General features: G+C 43.3%; 1 protein-coding gene across 1 annotated transcript; it reads left to right on the top strand.

Moving 5' to 3' along the window:
• Nucleotides 1-1,845: 1,845 nt before the first annotated feature.
• On the top strand, nucleotides 1,846-4,035 carry LOC147971553 (uncharacterized). Its single transcript, XM_087524016.1, has 5 exons — nucleotides 1,846-1,853; nucleotides 2,785-3,025; nucleotides 3,104-3,193; nucleotides 3,609-3,684; nucleotides 3,749-4,035. The coding sequence occupies exons 1-5, from the start codon at nucleotides 1,846-1,848 to the stop codon at nucleotides 4,033-4,035; spliced, it is 702 nt and encodes a 233-aa protein (XP_087380142.1).
• Nucleotides 4,036-19,023: the final 14,988 nt, after the last annotated feature.

Genomic DNA, 19,023 nt, shown 5'->3' with positions numbered 1-19,023 from the left:
GGTAGAAGGGAACAGGTCGGGGTATTCAGCCTGGAGGTTATCTTCGTGTTTCTAGGTGGCTTCATCTTTAGTATGATTCGACCATTGTACCATGAGAAACTTGGTAACTGCTACCTCTTGAGCATGCGTTGGTTTTCCCTTGAAGAGGAAAGGGTGGTGCAGCAAAGTAGCGTAAGTATTTCTCTCAGTTTTTGAGAACCAAGGTATCAATCCAGTAGGAGACTACACACAAGTCACCTAGTACCTGCACAAACAGACAAGAACCTCGCAACCAACGCGATAAAGGGGTTGTCAATCCCTTCACGGTCACTTACGAGAGTGAGATCTGATAGAGATAATAAGATAAATATTTTTGGTATTTTGTGATATAGATTGGAAAATAAAGATTGCAAAATAAATAGTAAACTAGAATTGTAGATTGGAAACTTATATGATGTAAAGTAGACCCGGGGGCCATAGGTTTCACTAGTGGCTTCTCTCAAGATAGCATGTGTTACGGTGGGTGAACAAATTACTGCCGAGCAGTTGATAGAAAAGCGCATAGTTATGATGATATCTAAGGCAATGATCATGAATATAGGCATCACGTCCGTGACAAGTAGACCGAAACGATTGTGCATCTACTACTATTACTCCACACATCGACCGCTATCCAACATGCATCTAGAGTATTAAGTTCATAAGAACGGAGTAACGCTTTAGGTAAGATGACATGATGTAGAGAGATAAACTCAAGCAATATGATATAAACCCCGTCTTTTTATCCTCGATGGCAACAATACAATACGTGTCATTTCCCTTTCTGTCACTGGGATTGAGCACCACAAGATTGAACCCAAAGCTAAGCACTTCTCCCATTGCAAGAAAGATCAATCTAGTAGGCCAAACCAAACTGATAATTCGAAGAGACTTGCATAGATATCAACTCATGCATATAAGAATTCAGAGAAGAATCAAATAATATTCATAGATAATCAAGTTCATAAACCCAAAATTCATCGGATCTCGACAAGCACACCGCAAAAAGAGTTACATCGAATAGATCTCCAAGAAGACCGAGGAGAACTTTGTATTGAGATCCAAAGAGAGAAAAGAAGCCATCTAGCTAATAACTATGGACCCGAAAGTCTGTGGTAAACTACTCACACATCATCGGAGAGGCGAAGATCGACAGGAGGAGGACGGAGTTGGGATGAAGATGGAGGGTGTGGAGGTTGTAGTGGCGGAGGATGGCGTAGAAAAATTCAGAGAAAGGGGGGACCAGCCCCGCGAAGACACTATGCATGAAGAAGGGGTAGAAGGTACTACCCGAGGCCTCCAGCTTGGCGGAGCCGGCCCGAAGCGCGGTTTCTCCCCCCCTCATTGCTGTCGCCCGCTGCCATCAGGAGAGCAGTGGCGAAGTTCTTCTCCGAGACATTGGGCGCGCTCAGGGCAGGCTCAAACCATGAAGGCGAACACACGACCTTCGCCTTGTCGGGGGGCCATCGGCTGGAGGCTTGGAGAGGAGACTGTGGGGATCTGGAGTCTCTTGGGGCAAAGAACGGGAAAGGGGATCTGTAGCAAGACAAAGGGAGGCAATGAAGGCTCTGTAGCGTGCACCAGGCTTTTGTCAGGCGAGAACGGTTGCCAAGGCGATGTGGGCAAGCGTAGGTGACCACGTCACATTAATTGCCACGCATCAAACAAGGACGCAGGCGGTTGGGGCCCGCGGCGCTCCGCACTTGCCCTTTGGCTTCGCCTCGAAGCCAAGCTCGAGCGCACCTTGGGCCTGGGGGCTATTGTTGGCGTCCTGGGAACGGGGGTACCTAGACTTGCATGCATGCGGGCCGGAGCGCAGCTCCATCAATGGCCCGGTACGGCCCAACTTCAGCAACAATAACTCAAGACCCTCACGAGGGGCCGAGCCTCGCGAGGCGGACGAAACCAAGACCTCCCTAGGGGCAGCCTCACTAGGATGGCTCCCGAGGAGTGAAGATATCTATGCAAGGGGCACCTCGCGAGGTTTGCATGACGTGAGCGATGATGACCAGGGCCAGGCGGGCGCCAATGGGCGCAGTGTACCAGTTTCCTCTTTGGTGCTAAGGGGGCAAGCGCAGGCGCGGGGTCCTAAGGAATCAGGCAAAGGTTTCCATATCTGTGCAACAAGACCATGACCAGCAGGACGGCAGGATAGAGGTCATCGTGGAGCCCATAGTAGAGTCACCACCAGAGCCTTTGGCAGGCGAAGACTACTTTTGTCAGGGTAGCTTATACTAGTTGTCCCCCTTTAAACTTGGCTGTTGTGGGATCCCTTCCCGCCTAAACATTTGGGAAGAGGACCAAGGCCAATATAAATAGGACCTAGCCACTACCGTAGGAGGTGACGGATCATTCAGGTCACCCTCTCAACCACAGCTCATCGAGCTCAAGAACACCTCACCTCCTGAGGCTGCTCATCCTCTGTATTAGTTCATCCTCAGCCCCTCGAGGCAAGCCACCCACAAACTGGAGTAGGGTATAACACCGCAAGGTGGCCCGAACCAGTATAAACCCCTGTGTCTCTTGTTCTTTGGGTTCGTCGAGCTAGGCCGTGGAATCATTAAGCGAGCGAGTCGGGGAGAGAGTGTTCTTCGTGCGCACCCCAGAGTTTGAACCTCTCAAGGGTTTGCCGGAACCCGTAATCCAACATACGCCTAGACATATCCATTTATTTCCTGATGGAGGGAATACATGTCAATATGTCATACCTTTCTATTCTTCAATACCTATTCCATCTCTCTACCGCAACATGTTTTATAATTGAAGAACCATTCTTCTATATAAGGCATGCAAGGGGAAGACGGCTATGTTAGAATCTGAAGGGTTACAAACAAGGTCTTTGCGAAAGATCGAAACGCCGGGAGATAGTAAACCAACTCCAGTGTTCATAGATACTTCTCCAGCACAGAGAAACCCAATTCCTACTGATAATAAGCAGATTCAAATGGCCAAAAAACTAGTCCGCTCCAGTCCAGCAAAAATATGTCAACTCCAGTCTAAAATGCCTGTGTGTATCCTCACATCATGAAATTTTATAGCATTCAAATCATATTTCCTACATCTTTCTTACCCATCTCTCTTTGAGAAAATAAGCTTAAAGGATAGAAGACTTTCTAAACTGGGATCGTGTTTGATGAAAGTATCTTGCGGGAATTCTCTGTGCTCCAATGTTGATGTAAGTACCTGTTGTATATCACTAAATTTTTACGTCAACATGTATTTTGTTAATCAGCGTGAATCCAACCTTTATCTGATCTAAATTTACTTGTAGCAAAATGTGTAATTAAAGGCTACAATGTTGATTTTTGTAAGGAAAACTGCCTAGTAGTTTTGCATACTGAGCTGCAAGAGTGTAGTATCTCATATCATGCACATTACCAAATTTTAGTGTTGTTCTGGTTGCCCAATCATTCATTGCGTCAGTGTTGCTTTCCTATTACCTTACATGGTTGATGATAGCTGTGTCATATTGTGTTAATTTGGTGTAGGCTAGTGTGGTCCAATTGCCCAAACGTTCGTTGTGTCAATGTTGCTTTCCTATTATCTGACCTGGCCAATGATAGCAATGCTAGTGTGTTAATTTGGTATAGGCTGCTGAAGATAAGAAGACAAACTCTGAAAACATCAAGGCAATCCCATTGTTTATTTACAATAAATCTAGGCCGGGTAATATGGCAATAACTCTTGATTAATCTGTTTGGTTCCCCTTCTAAGTTATGTTATGATGCAATGGTCGAGACACTCTCCACTATCAATAATACAAGCCTGCCAAAATCGCCATCTGAATCTGTTGAGTTTCCTCTGTCTCGAATCCAACGGAAAAAATGTATGTTTGTGAATGAATTACTGACTGAAGCAATCATGGAAATCGTGGAGGAATTAGAGGTGCACATTCTTGTGCAACAACAACTGATCAATGTTTTCAGAGATAGTGTAGGAAAGAAGGAAGAACTTGCTCACATGCTTATGGGCATCATCAGCACTGAGGTTGCAGATTGTGAGGTTGTAGATCGTTAAGTCATGTTCATTTATTTGCACTGGCATCAATCTTTGATTGCCCAGTGTATGTAATTTCTTGTAATATATGCTGGATGTGCAATGTTTTTCCTTGTATGTCGTACGTTTTCTTACGCGCCTCGCATTCCAGCTAATTGGTCGCTAGGAAGGCAAAAAAGCAGTGAAATTATTAGTTCGCACCAACAGTCGTGGGCCCAAATGAAGGAAGCGGCCCACTGCCCATAATGGGCTTCCCTAATGGGCTTGCATGAGCCAAAATTCTCATAGGCCATTGATTGATCGGCTTTTGTCCTGTCCATAATTGCTTGTTGTAATGGGCTCAAATTATAGCTGGGCCTGCATCAACGTTATCTAATTGGGCCTACAGACATGTTTGAACTCTACTGGGCCCATTATGTTAATGGATTGTAACCAGGCCGAAAGCTCTATTGGGCCGCTATAATTGAAACAAGCCAACAGTTAATGCTCAGCCCTGTTACCTCCCGGATCGTTAACAGGTCGACATTGAGGTGGGCAATAAGTAGGCCCATTTGATTTCACATGTCGTTAATAGGCTGATACTAAGGTCGGGCTATATATGGCCCAACTGTATTGTGGGCCTTTAGCAGGCCGAAAGTGACAGCGGGCTGGTACTGGACCATGAAGAGCATGGGCCGCTAAGAGGCCAAAAGTCAGGTCAGAATGTATATGGCCCAACTGTGTTGTGGGCCTTTAGCAAGCCCGAAAGCGAAACTGGGCTGGTATTGGTCATGAAGAGCATGGGCCGTTAAGAGGCCAAAACTCAGGTCCGACTGCAAATGGCCCAACTCATTTATGGGCCGTTAACAGGCTGAAAGACACACCGGGCTGGAAATTGGCCCGACACTTAAATGGGTCTCTAAAAGACTAAAAGACGTACATCCTAAAAATTGGCCCATCCCTTGAATGGGCCGTTAACAAGCCGAAACCACATGTGGCCGATATTGAGCCCAAATATATAGCGAGCTGTTAACAGGCTCGAACTGACGATGGGCTGCAATGGTGTCAAATAGTTAATGGGTCATTGACGGGCCTAATTGGCACATCTCGTATGGATTGTGGGCTTAAATGGACCATACACTAGTAGGCCCTATATGGGCCGGACTGCTAATTTTGACTGGGCCGACCTCTTTCACCTAAATGGGCCACTGTTGGGCCTTGCCACGTGCCAACGTATCATAGGCTCCTCTCGTACGATGAGTAGATGACATCTGTCCCAACGCTGAGCCGACACATGGATCCTCCGACGAATAAGAATTTTACACGTGGAAAATCCCCATTGGTCGGGGCTGTTAACGGGTTATCGGATCCAAACCTGAACCCGATAGCTTAACGGCGACCCGATACCGTGGATGCCACGTGTCGGTTACCCTTGACGAAAACACTTCCATGACACGCCATTTATCATCATGGAAGTGGACACTTCCATGATGATAATTTTGGTATTGTCATGGAACACTTCTACGACAGCACAGGTATGACTATCTTGATTCTATCATAAAATCATCATGGATGTACATGCATGATAGAAAATGTGAACTACTGCGACAAACACGTATCATCACAGAAGTGTATTTTTTTGTAGTGCTTACTCGGGTTTGTGCTTCTGTCACTCACGCCACCCACCACAAGTGAATCATGAATATATTGCAAAACCCTACAGTGAGGATCCCTCATGCTTGCGCGACATGGAGAGCACCATAGGACAGCACCAATAATAAAACATACAACTCAAACCAACCATGATCATCAATCAACCCATAGGACAAAACGAATCTACTCAAACATCATAGGATAACCACAAATCATTGGATAATAATATATAGCATTGAGCACCATGTTTAAGTAGACATTACAACGGGGAGAAGAGGTCTTACACCGCTGCATAGAAGGGGAGAGAGTTGGTGATGACGGTGGCGAAGTTGTTGGTGTAGATCGTCGTCACGATGATGGCCCCGGCGGCACTCCGGCACCACCGGGAGAGAGGGGGAGAGAGACCCGCTCCTTCTTCTTCTTCCTTGACCTCCCCCTTAGATGGGAGGAGGGTTTACCCTCTGATCCTTGGCCTCCATGGCAGCAGAGGGGCGGGATCCCCTCTAACATTGGATCTATCTCTTTGTTTCTCTTCTGTTTCGCGTTCCTGTTTTTTGGCCTTTCAGCATTTCTTAAATATCCAGAGATCCGTAACTCCAATTGGGCTGAAATTTTAACATGATTTTTATCCGGATATAAGCTTCCTTGCGGCCTAAGGACACCTCCAACTGATGTATGGGGTGACCACAAGCTTGCCATATGCGCCCTGGGTAGGGGGCGCGCCCCTTGAGCTTGTGGGCCCCTCGGGCATCAACTCACGTTGATTCCGCTTCCCAAAAATCAATGTATTCCGAAAAAATCTTCGTAAATTTTTATCACGTTTGGACTTCGTTTGATATGGATTTTCCATGAAACAAAAAACATGCAACAAACAAGAACTGGCTCTGGGCACTAGGCACTGGATCAATATGTTAGTCCCAAAAATAATAGAAAAAGTTGCCAAAAGTATATGAAAGTTGTAGAATATTGGCATGGAACAATAAAAAATTATAGATACGACGGAGACATAGCAATGGTTGAGTATGGGAACTTGCTAAATAAAAGCTCTTACATTGACTCTTTATGACATTATGACAAATTGCAATTGCATCAATGACTGAGATCATAGTTTGTTGCTTTTCACTGAAAGTTTATGATTCACACTTTACCTTGTGAAGGAATTATCACTTTAGCATAAGAAGTTATATGACAATATATTGTTGTTCTAAAGATGACCATGATGCCCTCGTGTCCGTATTTTGTTTTATTGACACCTCTATCTCTAAACATGTGGTCATGATTATCGACTTTGGCTTTCGCTTGAGGACAAGCGAGGTCTAAGCTTAGGGAGCTGATACGTCCATTTTGCATCATATTTTATGTTGATATTCATTGCATTATGGATTGTTATTTCACTTTATGATACAATTCTTATGCATTTTCTCTCTTATTTTGCAAGAATTATATGAAGAGGGAGAACGTCGGAAGTTGGAATTCTGGAGCGGAAAGGAGCAAATCTGAGATACCTATTCTACACAACTCCAAATGTCCTGAAACTTTACAGAGAATTGTTTTGGAATATATAAAAAATATTGGGCGAAGAAAGACCAGAAGGGGACCCACTAGGTGGCCAGAAGCCTGGGGACGCGCCCTACCCCCCCCCCCCCCCCAGGGCGCCCCTCCCGAGCTTGTGGGGACCCTGGCTAGCCTCCGGTGCCCATCTTCTACTATATAAGGGGGTTTGACCTATAAAAATAACAAGAAGGCTTTCGGGACAAAGCGCTGCCGTCTCGAGGTGGAACCTGGGCAGAAGCAATCTAGGGCTCTGGTAGAGCGATTATGTCGGGGAAACTTCCCTCCCGAAGGGGAAAATCGAAGCCATCGTGATCACCAATGATCCTCTCATCATGGGAGGACTAATCTTCATAAACATCTTCACCTGCACCATCTCCTCTCAAACCCTAGTTCATCTCGTGTATTCAATCTTTGTCTCAAAACCTCAGATTGGTATCTGTGGGTTGCTAGTAGTGTTGATTACTCCTTGTAGTTTATGCTAGTTGGTTTATTTGGTGGAAGATCATATGTCAAATCCTTAATGATATTCAATACCCCTCTAATCTTGAACATGAACATGCTTTATGAGTAGTTAATTTTGTTCCCGAGGACATGGGAGAAGTATTGTTATAAGTAATCATGTGAATTTGGTATTTGTTCGATATTTTGATGAGATGTATGTTGTCTTTCCTCTAGTGGTGTTATGCGAACGTGAACTACATGACACTTCACCATGATTTGGGCCTAGGGGAAGGCATTCGGAAGTAGCAAGTAGATGATGGGTTGCTAGAGTGATAGAAGCTTAAACCCTAGTTTATGTGTTGCTTCCTAAGGGGTTGATTTGGATCCACATGTTTCATGATATGGTTAGATTTATGTTAATTCTTCTTTCGTAGTTGCGGATGCCTGCGAGAGGGGTTAATCATAAGTGGGAGGCTTGTTCAAGTAAGGACAGTGATACATCCATTTTGCATCATGTTTTTATATCGATATTTATTGCATTATGGGCTGTTATTACACATTATGTCACAATACTTATGCCTATTCTCTCTTATTTTACAAGGTTTACTCGAAGAGGGAGAATGCCGGCAGCTGGAATTCTAGGCTGGAAAGGAGCAAATATTAGAGACCTATTCTGCACAGCTTCAAAAGTCCTAAAACTCCACGGAAGTTAGTTTCAGAATATATAAAAAATATTGGGCGAAGGAAGCACCTGAGGGGGGCGACCCACCATCCACAAGAGTGGGGGGCGCACCCTACCCCCCTGGGCGCACCTCCCTGCCTCGTGGGCCCCCTGGCAGGCCTCCGGTGCCCATCTTTGGCTATATGAAGCCTTTCGCCCTGGAAAAAATCATAAGCAAGCTCTCGGGACGAAACTCCGCCGCCACGAGGCGGAACCAATCTAGGGCTCCGGCGGAGCTGTTCTGCCGGAGAAACATCCCTCCGGGAGGGGGAAATCATCACCATCGTCATCACCATTGATCCTCTCATCAGGAGGGGGTCAATCTCCATCAACATCTTCACCAGCACCATCTCATCTCAAACCCTAGTTCATCTCTTGTATCCAATCTTTGTCCCAAAACCTCAGATTGGTACCTGTGGGTTGCTAGTAGTGTGGATTACTCCTTGTAGTTGATGCTACTTGGTTTACTTGGTGGAAGATCATATGTTCAGATCCTTTATGCATATTAATACCCCTCTAATTATGAACATGAATATGATTTGTGAGTAGTTACGTTTGTTCCCGAGGACATGGGAGAAGTCTTGCTATAAGTAGTCATGTGAATTTGGTATTCGTTCGATATTTTGATGAGATGTATGTTGTCTCTCCTCTAGTGGTGTCGTGTGAACGTCGACTACATGACACTTCACCATTATTTGGTCCTAGGGGAAGGCATTGGGAAGTAATAAGTATATGATGGTTTGCTAGAGTGACAGAACCTTAAACCCTAGTTTATGCGTTGCTTCGTAAGGGGCTGATTTGGATCCATGTGTTTCATGCTATGGTTAGGTTTACCTTAATACTTCTTTTGTAGTTGCGGAAGCTTTCAAGAGGGGTTAATCATAAGTGGGATTCTTGTCCAAGGATGGGCAGTACCAAAGCACCGGTCCACCCACATATCAAATTATCAAAGTACCGAACGCGAATCATATGAGCGTGATGAAAACTAGCTTGACGATAATTCCCATGTGTCCTCGGGAGCGCTTTCCTTTATATAAGAGTTTGTCCAGGCTTGTCCTTTGCTACAAAAAGGATTTGGCCATCTTGATGCACCTTATTTACTTTTGTTACTTGTTACCCGTTACAAATTACCTTATCACAAAACTATCTGTTACCGATGATTTCAATGCTTGCAGAGAATACCTTACTGAAAACTTCTTATCATTTCCTTCTGCTCCTTGTTGGGTTCGATACTCTTACTTATCGGAAGGACTACGATAGATCCCCTATACTTGTGGGTCATCAAGACTCTTTTCTGGCGCTGTTGCCGGGGAGTGAAGCGCCTTTTGTAGGTGGAATTTGGTAAGGAAAAATCTATATAGTGTGTTGAAATTTACTGTCACTTCTTACTGTGGAACATAATCCTTTTTGAGGGGCTTGTTCGGGGTATCTTCGCCCCGACCAGTAGAGCAAAGAGTTGCCCCTCAACCTACTAAACCTACTGAAAATGTTTGCTTTGAAATTTCTTCGGGTATGATAGAGAAACTACTAGCTAATCCTTTTATAGGAGATGGAACATTTCATCCCGATTTTGCACTTAATCTATGTGGATGAAGTTTGTGGATTATTTAAGCTTGCAGGTATGCCCGAGGATGTTATCAAGAAGAAGGTCTTCCCTTTATCTTTGAAGGGAAATACATTGACATGGTTTAGGCTATGTGATGATATTGGATCATGGAAATACAACCAATTGAAATTGGAATTCATTAGAAGTTTTATCCTATGCATCTTGTTCATCGTGATCGTAATTATATATATATATTTTGGCCTCATGAAGGAGAAAGCATCGCTCAAGCTTGGGGGAGGCTTAAGTCAATGTTATATTCATGCCCCAATCATGAGCTCTCAAAATAAATTATTATTCAAAAAAATTCTGCTCGGCTTTCTCTCAATAATCGCTCCATGCTCGATACTTCTTGTATTGGTTCTTTTATGATGAAGACTATTGAATTCAGATGGAATTTACTGGAAAGAATTAAACGCAACTCTGAAGATTGGGAACTCGACGAAGATAAGGAGTCAGGTATAACACCTAAGTTTGATTGTGTTAAATCTTGTATGGATATCGATGCTTTTCGTGAATTTAGCACTAAATATGGACTTGACTCTGAGATAGTAGCTTCTTTTTGTGAATCCTTTGCTACTCATGTTGATCTCCCTAAGGAGAAGTGGATTAAATATCATCCTCCCATTGAAGTAAAAGTAGTTGAACCTACTAAAGTTGAAGAAAAGACTATCACTTATAATGTTGATCCTATTGTTCCTACCGCTTATATTGAGAAACCACCTTTCCCTACTAGAATAAAGGATCATGCTAAAGCTTTAAATGTGGTTCGTAAGAGTAATACTAGAACACCTACACCCTCTGAGAAAATTAAAGTTGAACCTAGTATTGCTATGGTTAAACATCTCTTGGCCGATAATATTGATGGGCATGTTATTTACTTTTGTGATGAAGCTGCTAGAATTGCTAGACCCTATACTAAAAATAAACATAGACCTGTTGTAGGCATGCCTGTTATTTCTGTTAAAATAGGAGATCATTGCTATCATGGCTTATGTGATATGGTTTCTAGTGCAAGTTTTATACCTCATTCTTTATATGAAGAAATTATGCATGATATTGCACCTGCTGAGTTAGAAGGTATTGATGTTACAATTAAGCTTGCCAATAGAGATACTATTTCACCGGTTGGGATTGTTAGAGATACTGAAGTACTGTGTGGGAAAGTTAAATATCTTGTTGATTTTCTTGTTCTTGGTTCCCCACAAGATGACTTTTGTTCCATTATATTTGGTAGACCCTTCTTGAATACTATTAATGCTAAGATAGACTGCAAAAAGGATATTGTTTCTATTGGTTTAGGGGATATGTCTCATGATTTTAATTTTGCTAAATTTCGTAGACAACCCCATGATAAAGAATTGCCTAGTAAAGATGAAATTATTGGTCTTGCTTCTATTGCCATGCCTCCTAATGATCCTTTAGAACAATATTTGCTAGACCATGAAAATGATATGTTTATGAATGAAAGAAGGGAAATAGATGAAGTATTCTTTAAACAGGGACCTATTTTGAAACACAACTTTCCTGTCGAAATCCTAGGGGGTCCTCCTCCACCCAAGGGTGATCCCGTGTTTGAGCTTAAACCATTACCTGATACTATTAAATTTGCTTATCTTGATGAAAAGAAGATATATCATGTTATTATTAGTGCTAACCTTTCAGAGTAGGAAGAAGAGAAATTATTGAAAACTCTGAAGAAGCACCGTGCTGCTATTGGATATACTCTTGATGATCTTAAGGGCATTAGTCCAACTCTATGCCAGCACAAAATAAAATTGGAGAAAGATGCTAAACCGGTTGTTGATCACCAACGACGGTTAAATCCTAAGATGAAAGAAGTGGTAAGAAAAGAAATACTAAAGCTTCTGGAGACAGGTATAATTTATCCCGTTGCTGATAGTCAGTGGGTAAGTCATGTCCATTGTGTCCCTAAGAAGGGAGGTATTACTGTTATTCCTAATGATAAAGATGAATTGATCCCACAAAGAATTATTACAGGTTATAGAATGCTAATTGATTTCCGCAAACTAAATAAAGCTACTAAAAAGGATCATTACCCTTTACCTTTTATTGATCAAATGCTAGAAAGATTATCTAAACATACACATTTATGCTTTCTAGATGGTTATTCTGGTTTCTCTCAAATACTTGTGTCGAAAGAGGATCAGGAAAATACCACTTTTACTTGCCCTTTTGGTACCTTTGCTTATAGACGTATGCCTTTTGGTCTATGTAATGCACCTGCTACCTTTCAAAGATGTATAACTGCGATATTCTCTGACTTTTTGAAAAGATTGTTGAGGTTTTCATGGATGATTTCTACGTATACGTAACTTCTTTTGATGGTTGCTTAAGCAACATTGATCAAGTTTTGCAAAGATGTGAAGAAACTAATCTTGTCTTGAATTGGGAGAATTGCCACTTTATGGTTAATGAAGGCATTGTATTGGGGCATAAAATTTCTGAAAGAGGTATTGAAGTTGATAAAGCTAAAGTTGATGCTATTGAAAAGAAGTCGTGTCCTAAGGACATTAAAGGTATAAGAAGTTTCCTTGGCCATGCCGGTTTTTATAGGAGGTTCATTAAAGACTTCTCAAAAATTTCCAGGCCTCTGACTAATCTCTTACAAAAAGATCTTCCTTTTGTATTTGATGATGATTGTGTAGAATCATTTGAAATACTTAAGGAAGCTTTGATTTCTGCACCTATTGTTCAGCCCCCTGATTGGAATTTACCCTTTGAAATTATGTGTGATACTAGTGATTATGCTTCTGGGTTGCTATCGGATTTCGGGTTCTGGCAAAACCCTTGAGGTTCGAACACTGGGGTGCGCACGAAGATCTCTCCCCCTCTTGCTCTCGCCCTCACCGCGATCTCAAGGCTTAGCGCGTCGAACCCACAGAACAAGGGACACAAGATTTATACTGGTTCGGGCCACCGATGTGGTGTAATACCCTGCTCCAATGTGGTGTGGTGGATTGATTGCCTCTAGGGCTGAGGATGAATAGTTACAAGGGAAGAACAGCCTCCTAAGGAGAGGTGCTCTTATGCTTGGTGAGTTTGTGTGGTTGTCTTGGTGGAATGGATCCTGTCGAAGATGAGATGAGTCTTTCGTCTCTCGATGACCCGATCCCTGGCTACGGTGGTGGCTAGCCCTATTTATAGAGGCCCGGGTCCTCTCCCCAAATATTAGGCGGGAAGGGATCCCACAACAGCCAGTTTGAAGGGGGACAACTAGTACAAGCTATCCTAACAAAAGATGGTCTTCGCCTGCCAAAGGCTCTGGTGATGACGCCGTCTTGGGCTCCACAGTGACCTCCGTCCTGCCGTCCTACCGATCTTGGTCTCGTTGCACCGATATGGAAACCTTTGCTTGATGCCTCAGGACTCCATGCCTGCGCTTGCCTCTTTAGCACCAAAGAGGAAATGAGGACACTGCATGCGCTGGCGCCCGCCTGGCCCTGGCCGTCATGGCTTGCGTCACAGGAACCTCGCGAGGTGCCCCTTGCCTTGATCTCTCCGCCCCTCGCGAGTCAGCCTGGTGAGGCCGCCCCCAAGGAGGTCTTGCGTCATCCGCCTCGCGAGGCTTGGCCCCTCGCGAGGGTCTTGAGTGTTTTGCTGGTGAAGATGGGTCGTACAGGGCCGCTAGTGGAGCCACGCCGTGGGCCACAGGCAGGCAAGAGTGGGGACCCCTGTTCCCAGGACGTCGACAGTAGCCCCCGGGCCCAAGGGGCAGGTGCAAAGCACCGTGGGCCCCAACAGCCTGCGGCCTCGTTTGATGCGTGGCGGTCAATTGGACATGGGCATCTCCGCTTCCCCACACAGCCTGGATATCCGCGTGGCTAGGCGGCCACCGTGACTTACACAATTATCCCCCATTGCTGGTGACGCACCCCTCCAACTCTCCTGCCTTTCCGGAACAATAACCTCCTCTTGCAATCTGTCCCGAGCTTGGCCCTCCTCGTTGCCATGGTGCCCTGGCGAACGGTGAAGGAAGATAAGAAGTCTCAGTCTTCAGCCGGGCCGCCCCCATCCGTTGAACCCGTCGTTGGCCGGTCACTGGTGCTCAACCAGGAAGCCATGGACAAGGTCCGCCCTGCGCTCGCTGCTGACTTCAACGAATGGGGAAGGACAGCGGCTTGGCCCGCATCTCGCGCCTCCGTCGACAGGACAGCCATCGAGGTTCCATTCCTCATCGACGCCCTATGGGCTGGCATGGTTCCTCATTTCTCTGCCTTCTTCAATGTCGTGCTCTCCCACTATCAGATCCATATGTTGCACCTGGATCCCCAATCAGTCTCCCTTCTTGCCGTCTTTGCTTTTGTCTGCAAGGCCATGGTGGGTATTCCCCCTTCCGTGGCCCTACTATGCCATTTCTTCTCGCTGCACCTGACTAGCCCTCGGCAGTACTCGGGATGCTTGAGCTTCTAGGCCATGGCTGCGACGGCTGGCTCGGGGATTGATTTTGAGCTTCCATCATCCTCAAGCGAGTTTCGGGCACGGTGGGTGTATGTGGACGTCGGTGTGCTCATCCCCTGCTCTCGCCCCCTTTGGCGCCCGCCGTTCCAGCTCCGGCTGGGGCCATGCGAAGCTCGCAGACCCCTGCCTTGCCTTCGTCTGGCTCTGGTTGAAGAGGCTGAAAGATCTCGGCGTGACTGCACCCATGGTGATGAAGGAGTTCCTCTGACGCTGCGTCGCCCCACTTTAGCGCCATTCCCGGCCGATGTGGGCCCTGTCCGGCGGCCAGGATTGCATGAGGCTTCTGGAGTCGGGTCTTTCGCTCAAGGCACGAAAAATGGTGCTCGAGGTCTTGACAGGCGACTGATACGTCTCCAACGTATCTATAATTTTCGATTGCTCCATGCTATATTATCTATTGTTTTGGACTATATTGGGCTTTATTTTCCACTTTTATATTATTTTTGGGACTAACCTATTAAACGGAGGCCCAGCCCAGAATTGCTGTTTTTTTTGCCTATTTCAGTGTTTCGGAGAAACAGAATATCAAACGGAGTCCAAACGGAATAAAACCTTCGGGAATGTGATTTTCCCACCGAACGTGATCTAGGAGACTTGGACCCTACTCCAAGGAGTCAAAGAGGAGGTCACGAGGGTGGGGGCACCCCCCTAGGGCGCGCCCCCTGCCTCGTGGGCGCCTCGAAGCTCCACCGACGTACTCCTTCCTCCTATATATACATACGTACCCCCAAATGATCAGAACATGAGCCAAAAACCTAATTCCACTGCCGCAACTTTCTGTATCCACGAGATCCCATCTTGGGGCCTATTCCGAAGCTCCGCCGGAGAGGGCCGTCATCACGGAGGGCTTCTACATCATCCTAGCCCCTCCGATGAAGTGTGAGTAGTTTACCTCAGACCTTCGGGTCCATAGTTAGTAGCTAGATGGCTTCTTCTCTCTCTTTGAATCTCAACACAAAGTTCTCCCCCTCTCTTGTGGAGATCTATTCGATGTAATCTTCTTTTTTGCGGTGTGTTTGTTGAGACCGATGAATTGTGGGTTTATGATCAAGTCTATCTATGAATAATATTTGAATCTTCTCTGAATTCTTTTATGTATGATTGGTTATCTTTGCAAGTCTCTTCGAATTATCCGTTTGGTTTGGCCAACTAGATTGGTAGTTCTGGCCATGGGAGAAGTGCTTAGCTTTGGGTTCGATCTTGCGGTGTCCTTTCCCAGTGACAGAAGGGGCAGCAAGGCACGTATTGTATCGTTGCCATCGAGGATAACAAGATGGGGTTTATTTCATATTGCATGAATTTATCTCTCTACATCATGTCATCTTGCTTAAGGCGTTACTCTGTTTTTAACTTAATACTCTAGATGCATGCTAGATAGCGGTCTATAAGTGGAGTAATAGTAGTAGATGTAGAATCGTTTCGGTCTACTTGTCATGAACATGTTGCACAAGCTTGGGAGAGAATGAAATTAATGATACGTAATTGCCCTACTCATGGTTTGAATTTGCGGATGATCATACAAATTTTTTATGCCGGATTGAATTTTGCTTCTAGAAATCTTTTAGATTCGGCCATGGGAGGCACTTTTATGGAAATCACTTTAGGAGATGCTACTAAACTCCTAGATAATATTATGGTTAATTATTCTCAATGGCATAATGAAAGATCTTCTAATAAAAAAGTGTAATCCTTCTAATAATTATGGGAATTCCTACAACAACTCTTATGGAAATTATAATAAGATGCCCTCTGAATTTGAGAATAGTGTTAAAGAGTTTATGAATTCACAAAAGAATTTTAATGCTTTGCTTGAAGAGAAATTGCTTAAAGTTGATGATTTGGCTAGGAACGTTGATAGAATTTCTCTCGAGATTGATTCTTTAAAGCTTAGATCTATTCCTCCTAAGCATGATATCAATGAGTCTCTCAAAGCCATGAGAATTTCCATTGATGAGTGCAAGGAAAGAACCGCTAGGATGCGTGCTTCCAAAGATGCCTTTATTAAAGCGTGTTATTCCAATTCCTATGAAAATCAAGATGAAGATCTAAAAGTTATTGATGTGTCCCCTATTAAATCTTTGTTTTGCAATATGAATCTTGATGAAACTGAATATGATCTTCCTTTACCTAGAAGGCGTTCTGAAAATTCGGAGTATTTAGATCTTTATGATGAAATTGATGAAAGTGGGATTGAAAGAAATAAAAATCTAGATGTTGCTAAACCCACTATATTGGATTTCAAGGAATTTAATTATGAAAGTTGTTCTTTAATTGATTATATTTCCTTGTTGCAATCCGTGCTAAATTCTCCACATGCTTATAGTCAACATAAAGCCTTCACCGAACATATTGTTGATGCCTTGATGCAATCTTATGAAGAAAAACTTGAGTTGAAAGTTTCTATCCCTAGAAAACTCTATGATGAGTGGGAACCAACTATTAAAATTAAAATTAAAGATCATGAGTTTTATGCTTTGTGTGATTTGGGTGCTAGTGTCTCTACTATCCCTAAAACTTTGTGTGATTTGCTAGATTTCCGCGATTTTGATGATTGCTCTCTAAACTTGCATCTTGCGGATTCTACTATTAAGAAACCTATGGGAAGGATTAATGATGTTCTTATTGTTGCAAATAGAAATTATCTGCCCGTAGATTTCATTGTTCTTGATATAGATTGCAATCCTTCTTGCCCTATTATTATTGGTAGACTTTTCCTTAGAACGGTTGGTGCGATTATTGATACGAAGGAAGGGAATATTAGATTTCAATTTCCATTAAAAAAGGGCATGGGGCACTTTCCAAGAAAGAAAATAAAATTACCATATGAAACTATCATGAGAGCCACTTATGGATTGCCTACCAAAGATGGCAATACCTAGATCTATCCTTGCTTGTTATGCCTAGCTAGGGGCGTTAAACGATAGCGCTTGTTGGGAGGCAACCCAATTTTATTTTTATTCCTTGCTTTTTGCTCCTGTTTAGTAATAAATAAATTATTTAGCCTCTGTTTTTTTGTGTTTTTTGTGTTTAATTAGTGTTTGTGCCAAGTAGAACCGTTGGGAAGACTTGGGGAAAGTCTTGTTGAACTTGCTGTAAAAAACAGAAACTTTAGCGCTCACGAGAACTGCTGTAATTTTTATTTGAAGAGTGCTATTTATTTAATTCTTTTTGAAGATGATTAATAGATAAATTACTCACTTCCAGCAATTTATTTTAGAATTTTTTGGGTACCAGATCTTGCGCTAGCTACAGATTATTACAGACTGTTCTGTTTTTGAAAGATTCTGTTTTTCGTGTGTTGTTTGCTTATTTTGATGAATCTATGGTAGTAAAATAATTTATAATCCATAGAGAAGTTGGAATACAGTAGGTTTAACACCAATATAAATAAAGAATGAGTTCATTACAGTACCTTTAAGTGGTCTTTTGTTTTCTTTCGCTAACGGAGCTCACGAGTTTTCTACTTTAAGTTTTGTGTTGTGAAGTTTTCAAGTTTTGGGTGAATTCTTGTGATGGATTATGGAACAAGGAGTGGAAAGAGCCTAAGCCTGGGGATGCCCATGGAACCCCCAAGATAATCCAAGGACACCAAAAAGTCAAAGCTTGGGGATGCCCCGGAAGGCATCCCCTCTTTCGTCCACTTCCATCGGTAATTTACTTGGAGCTATATTTTTATTCACCAACATGATATGTGTTTTGCTTGGATCGTCTTGTATTATTTGTGTCTTCATGTCTTAGTATGCCACAATCATCACACCTTTTGAGAAATCCATACATGAATTAAAATTTGATAGAATACTCTATGTGCATCACTTATATCTTTTGAGCTAAGTAGTTTTGCTCTATGTGCTTCACTTATATCTTTTGGGCTAAGTAGTTTTGCTCTATGTGCTTCACTTATATCTTTTGAGCGTTATAATTTTGCTCTATGTGCTTCACTTAGATCTTTTAGAGCACGGTGGTGGATTTGTTTTAAATAAATTATTGATCTCTCATGCTTCACTTAAATTATTTTGAGAGTCTCTTAATAGCATGGTAATTTGCTTAATAATAACATGCTTGGTATTCAAGATTTGTGAAACTTTCTTTTGAGTGTGTTGAATACTAAGAAAAGATTGAAGCATGATAATTGTTTTGAGATATGGAGGTGATAATATTAAAGTCATGCTAGTTGAGTAGTTGTGAATTTAAAGAATACTTGTGTTAAAGTTTGTGATTCCCGTAGCATGCACGTATGGTGAACCGTTATGTGATGAAGTCGGAGCATGATTTATTTATTGTTTGTCTTCTTTATGAGTGGCGGTCGGGGACGAGCGATGGTCTTTTCCTACTAATCTATTCCCCTAGGAGCATGCACGTAATACTTTGCTTTGATAACTTCTAGATTTTTGCAATAAGTATATGAGTTCTTTATGACTAATGTTGAGTCCATGGATCTTACGCACTCTCACACTTCCACCTTTGCTAGCCTCTCTAATACCGCGCACCTTTCGCCGGTATCATACACCTACCATATACCTTCCTCAAAACAGCCACCATACCTACCTATTATGGCATTTCCATAGCCATTCCGAGA

Source organism: Triticum urartu, chromosome 5A, assembly GCF_056163025.1.
Source record: "Triticum urartu cultivar PI428250 chromosome 5A, HENAU_Tu73, whole genome shotgun sequence".
NCBI classification, from domain to species: domain Eukaryota; kingdom Viridiplantae; phylum Streptophyta; class Magnoliopsida; order Poales; family Poaceae; genus Triticum; species Triticum urartu.
This window is presented reverse-complemented; position numbering and strand designations above follow the sequence as displayed.

Bases quoted from the DNA above. Each gene is read 5' to 3' on its own strand.
- LOC147971553 (XM_087524016.1), top strand. The intron at 3,026-3,103 runs GTGTGTATCCTC...TCTCTCTTTGAG, and splicing joins AACTCCAGTCTAAAATGCCT to AAAATAAGCTTAAAGGATAG. The intron at 3,685-3,748 runs GTAATATGGCAA...GTTATGATGCAA, and splicing joins TTACAATAAATCTAGGCCGG to TGGTCGAGACACTCTCCACT.